General features: G+C 52.8%; 3 protein-coding genes across 3 annotated transcripts; 1 reads left to right on the top strand and 2 right to left on the bottom strand.

Moving 5' to 3' along the window:
* Nucleotides 1-2,244: 2,244 nt before the first annotated feature.
* On the top strand, nt 2,245-3,958 carry BROUX77_001995 (uncharacterized protein; the record flags this gene model as incomplete). Its single annotated transcript, XM_073746485.1, has 2 exons — nt 2,245-3,252; nt 3,410-3,958. 2 exons carry the CDS (start codon nt 2,245-2,247, stop codon nt 3,956-3,958), a joined length of 1,557 nt encoding a protein of 518 aa, XP_073607077.1.
* A 339-nt stretch (nt 3,959-4,297) lies between these two features.
* Nucleotides 4,298-6,282, bottom strand: BROUX77_001994 (uncharacterized protein; the record flags this gene model as incomplete). The annotated part of the gene is made up of 4 exons (XM_073746484.1): nt 4,298-5,436; nt 5,498-5,819; nt 5,913-6,079; nt 6,237-6,282. 4 exons carry the CDS (start codon nt 6,280-6,282, stop codon nt 4,298-4,300), a joined length of 1,674 nt encoding a protein of 557 aa, XP_073607076.1.
* A 1,176-nt stretch (nt 6,283-7,458) lies between these two features.
* Nucleotides 7,459-11,937, bottom strand: BROUX77_001993 (uncharacterized protein; the record flags this gene model as incomplete). The annotated part of the gene is made up of 1 exon (XM_073746483.1): nt 7,459-11,937. One exon carries the CDS (start codon nt 11,935-11,937, stop codon nt 7,459-7,461), a length of 4,479 nt encoding a protein of 1,492 aa, XP_073607075.1.
* Nucleotides 11,938-15,335: the final 3,398 nt, after the last annotated feature.

The following is a 15,335-nucleotide window of genomic DNA, read 5'->3' as shown; positions in this document are numbered from 1 at the left end:
AGGAGGATGTGAATGGCATGGCAGGTGTCTCGGGCTTGTCAATGACACAATTTGGTTCTTGTTTTGTCTTGACGATGTCGCTCGCAATAATAAGAGCCCAAAGATCACAACTGCTACACATGCAGAGAAAACAAGCAAGACAGTAACTCTGTAACTAGCTATAACTACTTTGCTTGTAGATTCTTATGAATCAAGCGATCAAAGCGCAACTCATGGGCTCTCTGTTACATCCCTATCCCTGCTCTACAAGCTATCCCCACCCGAATTTCAAACAACACCATGACCCTGACCATTGAACATTAGCCTGCTCTTCTAAACATGAAACGCCCCTTACCGGAGCTTCTCGAACCCTCTTCTTGTGATCTTGATCTCGATTCCCCGATTCTCCGATTCTCTCTTGGCCTTGTGCCGAATCACCCGCTACCACGAACAACCTATGGCGGCAGTCGGGACAGAGGCTTCTACACAATACAACACAAAAAGGGACAAGAAATATGGTGGAGGAGAAAGTCAAGAAGTATGGGTCGTTGCTGGTTACGAGAAGTAGCCATAGTTATTTTGTCTTCTTTCTTAGACACCACATTAAGATGTCTAACCGGCAAGCAACGTGACTCTGTTCATTGTAGATTAACACTTGCAAACTGGAACCCGTACATGTCTATGCCAGGAACATACAACTGCCGGTCCAACAACTCACATGTGCTCGCATCTGTAGATATTTGCCGTGAAGAATACGGAATCTAGCAAACCTCCCCCGAGGTCAAGGCTCACCTGGCTCTAAAAATAGCTCCCAACACTCCCTTTTCCATAGCTTATTTATTGGAAGTTTAGACCCAGAAATTCGCGCGTCCTACGTCGCCACAGGAGTCGATGATAATTTCGTTCAGTCCTCGAGCGAACGGCCCTGCGTAACTTTGATGCCTAGGAGGAATCAAAGTTCGGGTTCTGAATACAACGTGACCTCATGGGGCGATCAAGTTTATGAGCTCTGTACGGCTTTTCCCGGAAAGTGGGTTGGAGATAGGTATGGCGGGCATGGGCACAGCTTGAAGATCTCGGTCAGTGGATCTCGTTCATGAAGCCATGGAGTTTTGAAACTGTAATTAACCAGCTGCATAACCAATCTTCTTTTCTACGATGATCAATGATAGGGTTAGGGCTATGACTGGAAGTCGCCTCCGTCCATCGGTACTCGGGTTATCTGGGAGGCATTGAAACAAAGATCTTCATCGAGGTTTTTAGCTGCCTGCACAACATAATGAATCGTATTTTGATACCAAAAAAGGGGTAGTTCTCGAATGATTTCGGAAGGTAAATAGAACGACTCCCAATTAGGGCTCCACATGGCCCCTTGTCTTGTGTAAGACGCAAGGGTTAGGGTGGAGTATTCGCATTCGCAAACCAGTGCATGTTGGTGTTACAAATGGCAAGTGAAGGCGAGAAACTGCAAACGAAAAAGACAAGCGAAAGCGCCCCGCCCGCTCCACCTCCGCTGCTGAGTAATCCGGGGCCCCAAACAAGAGCCTATTGCAGCGGCAGGAGTTTCTTCCTTATCATAATCTCCTTAGTTACGTGAAGGGGGGTTAAAAACTATAGAATCATGAACACATCCAGCATCGAGCTTTGTGGGCCACCAACACCCGGGACGCCTCGGCCAAGTCAATCGGGATAACTAGACAGGCTCAAGCTTCCGCACAAAAACAAAAATACCTGCCTCCTGTATCGCCATGCAGTTGAGTCCCAGGGCGAGTTTTCCGCGGCCGAGTTCCCACAGCGCCTCTCGCCTTGCTTGCAGCTTTCCTTGGGATTTTCTAGCCAGCCCCACCTGGGCATTCATGCACGCTTTTTTAGCGTTATACTTATGACAACTTATACACGACTAAAGGGCGTACAGCATCGTGCAAAAGGCGTAGCTCGACTCATAAAATCTGGGCGCAAGCTCGCGCTGGCAGAGACAGAGAGAAGAAGTCTTGTGCCGAGCATCACTTGCAACCGAACTAATCTTTGGCATTTCTCGCTTTCTGAAATCTCAGTCTATATTTCCGGCCGTTATTTTTCTGGCAAATTACTACTGTCTGCTATACCTGTTATCCACCACGCCTCCCGAGTCCCGGATACCGAGACTTGTCGCCCGCAACGGACCCTGTCTACTCCATTCTTGTTCACCCGCCACATCCGGAACCACACATCGCCCCGCTACGTGCAACCTACCTTGTTTAACACGGACCGAGACCAGCTGCTGAAATGGCCAATGTTCTGCCTGTTCAGGGAATCCAGCCCTACCATGTCTTTCTGAAAGACGGCTCCAGCGCCACTCTTTTCCCGTTTGCATCGGTGACGGAAGTCCCCGAGAACCTCATAGTGTTTTTGCAGAAGCTGCTGAACCATGAAATCATCCACGGGGAAACATACCCACTGGCTAATGCCATGGACCGCGATGAATTTGCCGCCTACTGGTTCTCCAGCTTCAATGGCGTCATGCTGCGCGGCAAGATCACCAGCATTGGACAGATTCAGGCCGCGGACAACCTCAATAGCAATTGCTTGGGCAGCTTTTACATCAAGCCCAACTACCCGGGCCATAGCAACCACATCTGCAACGGCGCCTTTCTTGTTAACACGCAAATCCGGAACCAGGGTGTTGGAAAGCTGCTGGGCCAGGCCTTTTTGAAATGGGCGCCGCTGTTGGGCTACACCAACTCCGTTTTCAACCTCGTGTATGAGTCGAACCGCGCCTCATGCCGGCTGTGGGAGTCGCTTGGCTTCAAGCGGCTCGGCCGCATCCCCCGCGCGCGCTACCTCAAGGCCACCGACGAGCCCGTCGACGCCATCATCTATGGCTTTGACTTTCTCGAAAACAATAGGATTGACGGCGACACGCTCGACGAGAAGAGCGGCGTTGTGCCACCCGGCCACGACCCGCGCCTCTGGCGCACAAAATTCTACCTGGCCAACCGCGCCTATCCGCCGGGCGTCAATGTGCGCGAAAAGAGCTGTCTGCGAACTTCTGCCGGGTCGTACAAGCTGGTGGACGACGTCCTATACAAGGCCGGCCGCACCGACGGCGTTGAAACGCTCAAAAAGGTCATCATAAAGTTCAGCGAACAGTTTGAGCTGGCGACCGAGGAGCACAACGTCGGCCATTCGGGCATCAATAAGACCACGTCGGCCATTGCGGCAAAGTATCATTGGGGCACGATCAAAGACACCGTTGCCAACGTCATTGAGAAATGCGAGCAGTGCAGCCAGAATGTCAGTGAAGATTGTAACTCGCCCTCCCCTTTTATGTAACATATCGTGAAGTGTTCATTCTGCACCAACCCCCCCCCCCCGCCCCCCCACCACCAACACCAGAGCTCGCTAGACGAAGAAGAAAAAAAAGACTAACATCCACCTTTATTCCACATAGCCCCGGTCCAAGAAGAGGAACAGTGATATATACCAGGGGACTTCTGTCGCGCCCGGCCCCAACTCGGAGCCCTCTTCCTCCCGCCGCACCCGCAGCCGCCACGACACCACCTACGCCTCCCTCAGCGGCGCCTCCAGCTGCGCCACCTCGCCCGAGCGCAACGCCGTACCTCCGCCAGGCCCGGGGCTGCTCGTGTGCGACACCGACACCCAGCTTTCCACAACCGGCACGCCAGGAGCAGGAGGAGCAGGAGGAGTGCCCGAGGGCGGGGGCTATCACGCTGAGTCTCAGGCGTCGGCCACCATGGACTATCTGCCGAGCATACACGAATACACACACGCACATGGACATGCACATTCAGCAAGCCCGACGGACTGCGTGGAGAACCAGGTCGCCGAGGTCCTCTCGCGCGCAAACATACAGGGCGTTGCGGCGGCGGGGACCCATTCATTTACGGGCATGCAGATGGGCCAAGCAGATCAAGGGAGTTTTAGTACGAGCCCGGGCCGAGCGGCCAACGTGGAACCAGGGCGGGCTAGACCGCGATGACATTGTTGGGGCGTTCGTGGAGATAGTTAGAGAATGGACTAATGGGCTTGGATAGTTAGAGAGCGTTAGTTAGATACACATGAACTTTGTATGAAACCAATCACTTTTTCTCAAATTAGATAAGCTCGGCATAGATTCATTCAAGAAAAAACATAGAGTCAACATTGGCAAAAAAAAATAAACAAAACTAAGAATGCATTCTATTCAGTAAGGTGTAGATTCTTCCAAGCTCTCTTGGTTATTTTTCTTGGATCCGAAACCTTTTGTTTTTATTTTTATTTTTAGTCTCAGTCCTACTTCTCTACTTGCTACAACCACCCATACACACACACACAGCGTTTACCGCATGGGCATGCCACGGCCACGGCCGCGCAGCGCTCTCTGGGCAGCGCCCGGGGGCAAAGCCTGACCGGGGGCCTGGGGAGTCTTGCTGGCCTCGTTTTGGATAGTTTCGTCGACGCTGAGGATCAAGCAGCTGGCCTCTGTGGCGGCCTGGATGGCGTTGATCTTGATCAGCGAGGGCTCCCAGACGAAGCGGTCCATCATGTTGGCAACGCCCTCGTTGACAAAGTCGACGCCGGCCCAGGTGTTGCCCTTGCGGTGCTCGACGCGCAGCTGGTTGAGGATATCGGTGGCGTCAAAGCCAGCGTTGTCGCACAGCTGGCGGGGAATGACCTCGAGCGCCTTGGCAAAGGACTTGATAATGGCCTGCTGCTTGTTGGACACGTTCTTGTCGGCGTAGTTGTGCAGGTACGCCGAAACTTCCATCTCAATGGCACCGCCACCACCAACGATATTGCGGTTCTTGATGGCGCGCTTAACAATCATGATGGCGTCGTGGAGAGAGCGATCGACCTCGGCAATAAACTGCTCAGCGCCTCCGCGCAGAACAAGGGTGCACGTCTTGGCCTCGGGGCAGTTTTCGAAAAAGTTAAAACGCTCGCCACCAATCTGACGTTCCTCAAAGTGACCGCAAGTACCCAGGTGCTCAGCCAGGATGTCAGAGCAAGTGCTCTGGACGGTAGCACCGGTAGCCTGAACCACGCGGTCCATGTCGTCAACGGCAACACGGCCAGCGCAGAAAATGTCACGGTCGGCGAAGTACTGGGTAGCCAGATCACCAATGGGCAGCTTGCTCAGCACAACCTTGGCGCCAGTCTTGTGAATAGCCTCTAGCTTCTGGAAGATGATTTGCCATTCCGCATCGACAATAGCCTGGTATTCGGAAACCTGCTCGACGCGAACCTCGGCGTTGTCCTTCTCGGCCTTGAGCTCAAGCTCGACGTTTAGGCAAACAATCTTGGGCTTCTCAAAGGTCTTGGGCTGTTGCTCGAAACCAGCATAGGCGAAGGTCTTTTTGAAGGCAACACCGTTGACGAAAATGGAGTCAGTCAATGAACCGCCGGGGACCTTTTTCACACCAATGAGCTTCTCGTTCAGATCGTCTTGGTCGAGAGATAATACGGCATCGACAACCACTGTCGACAGTTAGCTTACTCTATTCGCTAGAGACTGTCGGAATCAAGGGTGGCGGCCTACTTTTGGTGAAGAACTCGGTGTTGCTCTTGATCAGCTTGCTGGTCATGGCAGTGCCGGCCAGCTTAGCCAGGGTATCTCTATGGTTAGCCTCGTCGGTCGAGACAGCGATCTCCTTAATCTTGTTGACGGCCATCTGGGATGCCCTCCGCAGAGCCTTGACAATGATTTGAGTGCTGACGTCCTGCTCGACGTGCTCCTTGATTTCCTTCAGGATCTCACCAGCTAGGACAACGACGGAAGTGGTGCCATCGCCGACCTCGGCATCTTGGGATCGCGCAATGTCAACGAGGATTCGGGCAGCGGGGTGGACAATGTCGAGGAGCTAGAAGTAGAGTCAGAGTCAGCCGGGTTGCCCAGAGCAGAGCCTGGGTATAGGGACGGCCCCTCTGGCCATGCAGCTGGGCCATGTGCGTACCTTCATCACTGTCGCACCATCGTTGGTGATAGTCTGTCTGCCGTTCTCGTCGACCATCAGGAGATCGCCGCCATAGGGACCCAGGGTGGGTTTTATGGTGCCCTGCACAGCAAGACAGGCATTGATGTTGGAAACAATCTGACCACGGCCCTGCGAGGAGTCGGTGCCTGGAGAGTTCGTGGAACAAAACAGTGTTAGTCGATATACAGCAAGACGGGCAGCAGTGCCTTAGGCTTCAGGGTTATGGGAGCTTTGGTGGGCGGGTTGCTGTGAGCCTAGGGGTAGGTCGATGATGCTGTGATGTGGCGGGGTAGCAAGACATACCCTCCTTGAGGACGATGATGGTGGGAGTCTGGCCACCAAGAGACATTGTGGGCAGCGAATTCCGATACGGAAGACAATTAGAGCGGCTAGGGGAGTACAGAGACCAAAAAAAATAAACAAATAAAGGCTCGCGATAGCTTTACGCGGTGGCGTGGCGGGATGGTGGGCGAATTAACGTTAACGTGAACGTGGACGTGGGCTTTGGAGGTGTTCAGAACTTGTTGCTGAATCAGTGGAGCTTTCGCGCTGTGGTAAAATGTGGGCACTTGGGTTCCCCCCTCCCCCTATTAGCTGGGCACTGGCGGTACGTATTGGCTGTATGGCAGAAAAAAGCCTGGCAGAATTTCAGCTGGGAAAAGCTTGTCGATGCAAAAGTTACTGGAGCCTTCTGGGGATTTCGGTGAGGCGGGCGGTGAGCATCGGTGAAGCAGGGGTTTGTGTAACCCTCGGTAACCCTGGACATAAGCTATCGACAGGCGTGGATAGAGGCAGATCAACCAGCAGAGATCAATATCCAATAACTAACTACATACGTAAATACACAGAGCTTTCATGGTGTATGAACTTAGTGCCAAACAAGGCTTGGTGATAAGCCCAAAAAATCTCTTTTATTCAAATACTTACACACATATGTATGTACTTCTCTCCAAGTCAAGGACATCAAGGTGACTTCTTCAAAACTAAGCGTCTAGTCGTAACTGGTTACGGCTTAAGTACAAGAAACTACAACACACAAATCTCACTTATACGACTTCTACTTTGCACAAACATCACCATCCAAGGAGATAGGAAACGTTTGCCGTTGAAAAAGTGTGTGATTTAACAGCGCCATGGCAAGAATGCTACATTGCCCTAATTAATATAGCCACATGCCTTGCAGTATCGAAGAGAAGTGAGAGGAGAAAATAATAATAAGAATCATAAATACTCTGCAGTATCAGAGAGATCAAAACATAAAACCCCCAAAATAAGAAAGTAAAACAAGCCGAGTAGCCAAGACATCAAGCAAGGTAAATCTATGGAAACCAGATAGAAAAGAAAGAAATAAGTGGCGAGAGAAAAGAAAAGAGAAAAGCATCAACCAAATGATAAACAGGAAAGAAAAGCAAGGTAGGATTCATGTCATGACGAACAGGCACAATCTTTGTCTAAACCACATCGAACGAGAGAAAAACAACAGCAATAGAGAGAAAAAGGAAACGATGAAGAAGACAATTGTCCTCTACTCGGCCTTCTTCTTGCCAAAGAGCATGGCGAGGGGCGACTGCTTCTTGGGCACGCGAACCAGCCAGTAGATGGCCAGAGCCGCGGCGGCGTTGAAGACAATGTACACACACATGAGGCCAACGTTTCTCCAGCGGTCCCCGTAGCTGGAATTGACAGAGTCGAGGTAGATGTTGGTGTCTCTGATGGTGCAGAACGAGCACTCGTCAGTGGCTGAGCCGTTGAGCAGGTAGCCGCCCTCCTGGGCAATCCAGGCCGACATGTACTCGGCGCAGGTCTGGCCCGATGGGGGAGCAAAGTTAAGGTATTCGTTGTCGGCGCAGGTAACCTCAGTGTTGGCCAGACCAACCGACAGCATACCCGAAGAGAGGTAGGTGAAGGGCGAGACACGGTACATGAAGATCCAGAACCCGGGGAAGTCATCAGGCGAAGCCAGGACACCACAGAAGATCAGGCACATCATGAACAGCAGGTTACCCAAGTTAGCACCTGCCTCAGCAGACTGGAAACCAGCAATGACCAAGTCGCAGAAAGTCGAAGTGAACAGCAGGAAGACAAGCATGTAAAGGAACATGAGACCACCACGCTCGGTGACCTGGTCCATGGGCTCAGCGTTGCGGTAAAGACCAATGGGGTAGTACCAGCAGAAGAACATGACAACAGCCATCAGCGAGTTCCAAGGCAGCTCGACAATGATCTGGGACAACATAAACACCTTCCAGCTGTAGACCTTGGAGGGGCGCTCGCGCACCTCGTACAGATCACGCTGAATGACGAAGTATGGTAACGTCTGTTGCATTAGCTGACCAAAGACTGTGAACAACTGGAAGATGGAGAACATCTGGTTCTGAAGACCTTGGATACTGTTGGGCGCATCGTAGAAGACGAAACCAATGAAGAGCGAGACACCGGCGCAAAGCATGAACTTGGAGTAGATGTAAGAAGGAGTACGCCAGTACTGAGCCATGACGCGAGTAAGAACCTGCTGGAACTGGATGGAGAAGGGGGCAGAGAACTCTTTGTTCTCGTCCTCGTCAATATCGTTGTGGGGGGAGGCGTTGGCGCGCAGACGCTGGAGCTCAGCGCGAACCTTGTCAGCCTCCTCCGAGGACTTCCAAGTCTCGTGCCAGTCAATGTCAGTGTGGGAACCGGGGGCGGCACCAATGACCTCAAGCATCCACTCAGCGGGGTTGGCCTCGCGGGGGCAGGGGCTAGCACCGTTGCGCTCAAAGTACGAAGTAAGAGTCTTGGATTCCTTGCCAACCTCACCAAAGTAAATGGTCTGACCACCGCGGCGCAGGAAAAGCAGACGGTCGAAGCGCTGGAACAGCATGGCAGAGGGCTGGTGGATGGTGCATAGAATAGCCTGGCCAGCCTTGGTCAGCTTCTCCAGAAGGTCCAGAATAGCCCAAGAAGTCTGCGAGTCTAGACCAGAAGTAGGCTCATCAACGAACAGCAAAACGGGAGGTTTGGCAGCCAGCTCGACGCCAATGGATAGGCGCTTGCGCTGCTCGACGTTCAGACCGGAGCCGGGAACACCAACGACGGCATCAGCGTACTCCTCCATATCCAGCATGGCAATAACCTGGTCGACGTAGGCGAGCTTCTCAGCGCGGGGAACATGGGCGGGCTGACGAAGAAGAGCAGAGAAGTTGAGGGCCTCACGAACAGTCGAGGTCTCGAGGTGAAGATCCTGCTGCTGAACGTAACCGGTCTTGCGCTGGAAGGAAGAACCACGAGGCTTGCCATCGACAAGCATATCACCAGTGATGACACCAACATTAATACGGTCAGCCAGGCAATCCAGCAGAGTAGTCTTACCAGCACCAGAGACACCCATGAGGGCAGTCATAGTCCCAGGCTTGACCCAACCGTTGACATGGTCCAGGATACGACGAGTCTCATCCTTGATCTGGACATCGTAGCAGACATTCTCCCAGTGGAAAACTGATCCATCAACCTCGCCCTTGGGGGCACCACCTCGGGTGGAAGCACGGTCGTGAGTAGCCATGGGGCCAATGGCCATGTTCTCCAGGTCGTCCTTGGCCTTCTCATTGAAAGCAGCAGGCTTGTAACCACGGCGGAAGACCAGAACCTCACCCTTGGAACGACGCTCAGAAACAAGCTCGGCGCAAACCATGTAGGTGAAGGAGAAGAACAGAATGAAAGCGAAGAGGATACCAACGTTGCGCCACTTGTGGCTGTTCTCGTACTTAAAAGAAGTGCTCAGGTAACGATCACCATCAACAAAGGCCTGGCCAGTGACCGAGCCGACAGTGGTGCAGATGCGGTTGAGGTCACCAATGTCGTTGTACTCGGACAGAGAGATGTTGTTGGGGACAAACGCATCGCAAAGGTACTGGCGGTTGTGGAACTCGTTGACCATGAACGATTCGAAGGCGTAGCCCAGGGGATCAACATAGTTAATCCAACGGCACCATCCCAGCATGTAGTCGATGGGGATAACGAAACCAGTGAAGATGACAAGAGCGAGAATGAGCATAGCGGCGGGCACCATGGCCTGAGACAGTGTACGGGAAGCGGAAGCAATGGTGCGGAAAATCATAGACATGACCATGACCGTCAGGAACGACATGAAGATGAAGAAGAAGTAGGCACCGGCATCCCTGCGCAGGTTGGTCATGAAGTACAGGACAGTGTTGAAGACGATGGTGTTGAGGATTTTGTATGGCATATCCATCAACATGGACGCAACAGCTTCGGCAGACGGGTGGTACAGGGCATAACGGGAGTGCTTTTCAACGATGGGGCGTTGGGCGTAGAGCGTGAGGATTTCCAGGGCAGACGAGAAGGCGTTCATGAGGCAGGCGAAGAAGATTAGGGCACCACGCTGGAAGAAACTTGAAGTAGTCTCGTCCAGATCGTAGAAGACGGAAGCAACAATAAGACCCATCACCGAGTTGGCAATGAGCTGACCAACAGTGATACTGGGATCACCAATCAGACGGCGCCAGGCACGCCACAGAGTCAACTGAACCTGCTGGACAAAGGACAAAGTGAAAGGCGACTTGATGCGCTGGTGCTTGGCCTGCTGGGACTTCTTGGAGTTACGGAAAGCCTCAGCATCGGGGCCATTGAGGGGATGGGCCTGATTGTAAGCAGAAAGCTCGCCCTGCAGACGTCTGAAAAGGTCCGAGTTCTTCCAGGCGGTGGCGAACTCATCGGGGGTACGGGGGGCGCGGCCCTCCCAGCCCTTTCGGACGACACGCTCCTGGGGAGAAGTCATGGAAGTCAGGAAATCAGGAACGGTTTGGCGGTCGGGGCAGTCAAATCCCAGGGACTCGAAGTATGCCTTGGCCTCCTTGGCAGGACCAAAGTAAATTTGGCGACCCTCGTAGAGGACGGTGGCCTTGTCGAACAGGTCGTAGGCATCCTGGGGAGCCTGGTAGATGGAGACTGCAGCGGCAGAGCCGAAGAGCTCGGCCTGGAGACGCAAGGTCTTGCAGAACTCGATGGCGTTGGCAGAATCAAGACCACGGGTAGAGTTGTCCCAGCACTGAAGAGGGGCCTGAGACAAGCAAGCCTCAGCAATGGTGACACGCTTGCGCTCACCACCAGACACACCACGCACGAACTCGTTACCCACACGGGTGTTGACAGTGTGCGAGATGCCGAACATGGCCATGGTGACGTCTCGCATGTGCTGGGCGAATTCGTTGCGAGTGAGACCGGCAGGAATCTCGCGCGGCTGGCGGGCACGAGCAGCAAAGGTGAGGGTGTCGCCGACAGTAAGGTTGGGGAAATGAGCATCGACTTCAGCAGTGTAGATGACCTCACCACGGTGGGCGGTGTGCATCTCCTCGGCATCAATACCCTGGTAGTTGAACTGCGAGGCGGGATCAATGTTGATGCCGTTGTGTTCACCGGCAAGTGTCTTCAGGAAGGTTGTGCAACCAGCACCGGGCGGACCAAGAACAATGACCATCTCGCCGGACTCGACGTGGCCGTTGAACTCGCGCAGAATGTCGATTCTGCGGCCCTTGTCGCCAGCAAGCGTGCGGGCCATGCCGGGCAGACTAAGCCAGATGTTGCCGACAGACTTTTGGTAGTCGGTGGCCTCACCATATCCGAAGACATTGACATTTTGGAAGGCAACACCCGAAGTGCGGAAGCTGCTGCCGGCCTCCTGGACAGCTCTAACGACGGACTTGGCCCAGGCGCGAGCGGAGAAGTTCTTGGAAGCGGGGTTCAAGGGGGAGTCCTCGCCGGCGGCAAAGGGAGTACCACTGACATCGCCCCGAGACTGGTTGGTGTAGGCACGGGCGAGGTCCTGGACAATGGAGTGGCGGCGCTCCATCTCGGAGTCGTAGTCGTTGTCGCCAGCCGTGTCGCTATCGGGCTGGGACATGCGCTTTTCTGAGTTTGCAGAAGCCGGACGGCCTGTTTGGACAGGCGGCGTCAGGTTGGCGGTCTGATCGCTGCTGAGCGGCGCACCGCTGGCGGCGGGGTCACTCATTATCTGGCGGGATGTCAGCAGTGGAATGGGGGTAGTAGGCAATGGTCCAGGTAGACGGACCTAGACGTAGTAGTGTAAACGGTGTATTATATCAGTAAAGGCGATAAGCTGGTAGAAAGACAAGAGATTGATGTTGTGTGCTCGGCGAACCAGACACAGATGCTTGGATGTTAACGATAAGAGCGGGAGGGAAGTATTAATGAGAGGAGGGGGATAAATAATAAGTAGTTAAAAGAAAAAGAAGAACATAAAACAAGGAACAGAGCACGAGAGAAGTGTTCGCAAGGCTCGATGGAGAAGGAATTTGGAAACAGCAAAGTCCGCCTGGCGAGGCACTTGTAGATATAGTCGAAGAATAAGACAACACGGAGACGAATCCCCCAGTGGACCTGCGCCGTATTCTTGGCATCGAGGCAGTAAACAACAAGAGACCAAAGCAGTGAGAAGTAAAGGGTGTGGAAGTGGTCTCTAAGCGAGGCGGCAAAAGACCGTGGGTGACAGCAATAAAACCATCGATAAATTGGACTGGGGAGAAAAGATAAACAGAGAAAATGACAAAAGCGCGCTCGACCAGCTCCCACTTTCCGGCTTTAACCTTCCGTATTAACGACAGAACACGCACTCTGTCTCTGTAATACAGGGCCCTCCGCAGCATTCCTCCAGGCGGGCCCTCTCACAGTCCTTCTAGACAGCCCCTAGGCAACCCTTCTGGCGCCAGTCCGGTCAGGGGCTCAGTCGCCGCTGCTTATGCCTCTTGGCGACGGTGTTACAAGCTTATAGACGCTGATTTGCCGCTACCACGGCCAGGACCTAGGGCCCTCCCCTCCCCTGCCGCCAAGACGCGCCACTAGGCTCAATCAGCACTGGCAGACGGGGTTACAGACGCTCTGGAGAAGCCGAGAAAGTTCGGGTTCGGAACAGCAGCAACGAACGCCACCAGGCCGGCCGGGGGTCATATCCATATCACAGCAGCAAGGGAGAACAAGGGGGTGTCAAGACGTCGTCAAGACAGGTACGCTTAGACTTGGCATCTTGCGCTTCCAATAGAAGCTTCACGCTTGCTAGACCAGATGGCTCATAGCTAATGGTAAATGGCTAATATCAAATGCGCAGATGCAGCCAGGGCCAGGGCCAGGGCTAGGGAAGCTCTCCAGATGTCAGGATCCTAGGTGCGGATTTACAGCCGGGCTAGAAGCCAGGGGGTGTGACCAGCGGTACTGCCAAGGCGTGACGGTATCAAGGGCGGAAGAAAAGACGAACAAAATACCGAAAGGGGACAAGATAAGGAGGCTTTGTTCTGCTTCTGCGCAAGCGACTGAGTAATCTGCGTGGTGCTGGCATGGTCTTGGTATGCCATGCAGGCTTGCGCCTTGCGACCTGTGGCATGCTCGCAGTCTTAAGTTCGGCCGAAGCTAGCGGGACCCCTGCAAAGCTTGGAATTGGTGTCAGTGGTCTCACAAGCACCAACTAGGCCACACTGTCTGTCGTACCTCCCCTTCTTCTGGACGACGGCCCACGAGTCGAGTCGCGCTTTGCATTGTGATGACGATTCCGGCCAGATTCTGTTGGCCCCAACTGGCTTATCAAACAAGACGTCGGAGATCCAACCTCTGCATCGGCCTTTTTTGTCCCATGCCCCAGTGACACGACTCTTTTTCTCTGCTTGTGCTCGACTGGTTTAAGGTTCGGTGCATGCACGCACGATGTCGATTGTTCACGTTTATTTTGCATTTTGGCGGTTGGTCCCTATGGTGGGCCCCCCCCCCCCCCCCCCCCCGAGTAAACCCTGAGACAACAAACAACCCTAACACATACCAACAGCTGGCCATGTTCATGCACGCCCTCAGCGGGATTTGCAAAACAGGAGAATCCTGGTCGCTTTTCTTTCTTCCGGGAAACTGTTTTTGTTGCTGATTGTTTGACACATGGAATTATTATGGCGCGGTTTCTTTGACCTTCTTGTTCGTCAATGTTTCCTTTGTGCCTCAAACAAGCTTATTTGCCCTGGCATCCATCCAACCCTAGGGTTTAACTACAGACAGGCCGGGTTGCACAGCCCGAGTTGTACAGGCACACTCGACCAACATCTGCCCAGTGGTAAACAACAAAGCCTCCAGATCAACATCAAAGCCTCCACTTGAACATCAAAGCTTTTCTCTTTCAACGTGTGCACGCAGTCAGCAACCGGCTTGGCTCTGGCCTTGACTCTCGGTATCCGTGTGCCACCCACCTCTCACGTTGTGTAAATAAATAGCTGGGCCATCCCCCCTGATTTCTTGGTAAGCGTTTTCCCATGGCTTCACTATTGAGAACAGAAACACACACACTCAAACGTACAAACCACTAAAAGGGATTTTTTTAGCTTTGGTCGCTCGGGCTGTTCATAGGGCCCGAAGCTTTGATGGCGCGTCGGGCTCTTATAGCCACCCGATGCCCCGGAAAAAAGCGTCAATTCAAGACCCCGAAGAGGAATAAGGATCATAAAAGCTAGTCTAGCCCTGTCAGCTATTTGCTCAATAAACTGCTATAAAACCAATAAAATTGACAGGGGCATGTGCCTCCCGCATCCTGCACGCACAACAAGACACGAGTGAGGAACGACAATAAATTTCCGACCTGGGGGTTGTCTAGGGATCTGAGGGCCCTGAAGAGCAGCAGACTTGGGGGCATTTGACAGGCTTTCACGGCCTGTCCACTTGCAGAGCTACAGGGCAATGGGCCTGTACATACACACACATAAGCATAAGCATAGCCGTTTAGAAGCCTCATCCCCTGTAGATACCATACGAGGATAACATTCTCCCTGGCCAGACCTCTCCCACACACCCGAAATATGTGGTGCGTGGTATGATGCAGACACTCCCTTGACTTGTCACTTTTGACTTTTGTTTTGTATTTTCCTTCTTTCTTTCTTCCCACTTTGATCCGATGTTCGATTTGTCAGATCACCAAACACATGGGCTTCTATGCTTCTGGCGTCTCCCTTATTGAAAATTAAGCCTCCGGTAACAAAAGAGTAAATATGCCTTCGCCGTGTTTTGTAATTTATGGCTGGCCACCATCTCCTGGCGCTTCATGGGGGTTTGATGGCTTTGGAATTTAACGTTTAGGCTTTGTGTTTTTTGCTGGATGATTAAGTTTTGACGTGTGCATGTGTCGCATGAACTTGTGTATGTACACACATGTGTACGTAGATGCTTACTGGTGATGGTGATGATCTCTAATCCCGGACAATTGTTGTTTACCACTCCGAATCTGGGCTATGAATTGTCGAATGAGGCTATGAACATCCCGCTCCGAGTCGGTGCTGCTGTTATATTAAAGGTTGTTTTATATCTCACCATCTCTGCTTTCCTGACATCATTGCCGAACGTCATAATAGTCCATTGTACAGTCCA

Source organism: Berkeleyomyces rouxiae, assembly GCF_048999995.1.
Source record: "Berkeleyomyces rouxiae strain 22BRR77 chromosome Unknown BrBRR77_ptg000002l, whole genome shotgun sequence".
In the NCBI taxonomy this organism is placed as follows: domain Eukaryota; kingdom Fungi; phylum Ascomycota; class Sordariomycetes; order Microascales; family Ceratocystidaceae; genus Berkeleyomyces; species Berkeleyomyces rouxiae.
The sequence above is the reverse complement of the archived record's forward strand: the minus strand, read 5'-3'. Positions and strand labels throughout refer to the sequence as shown.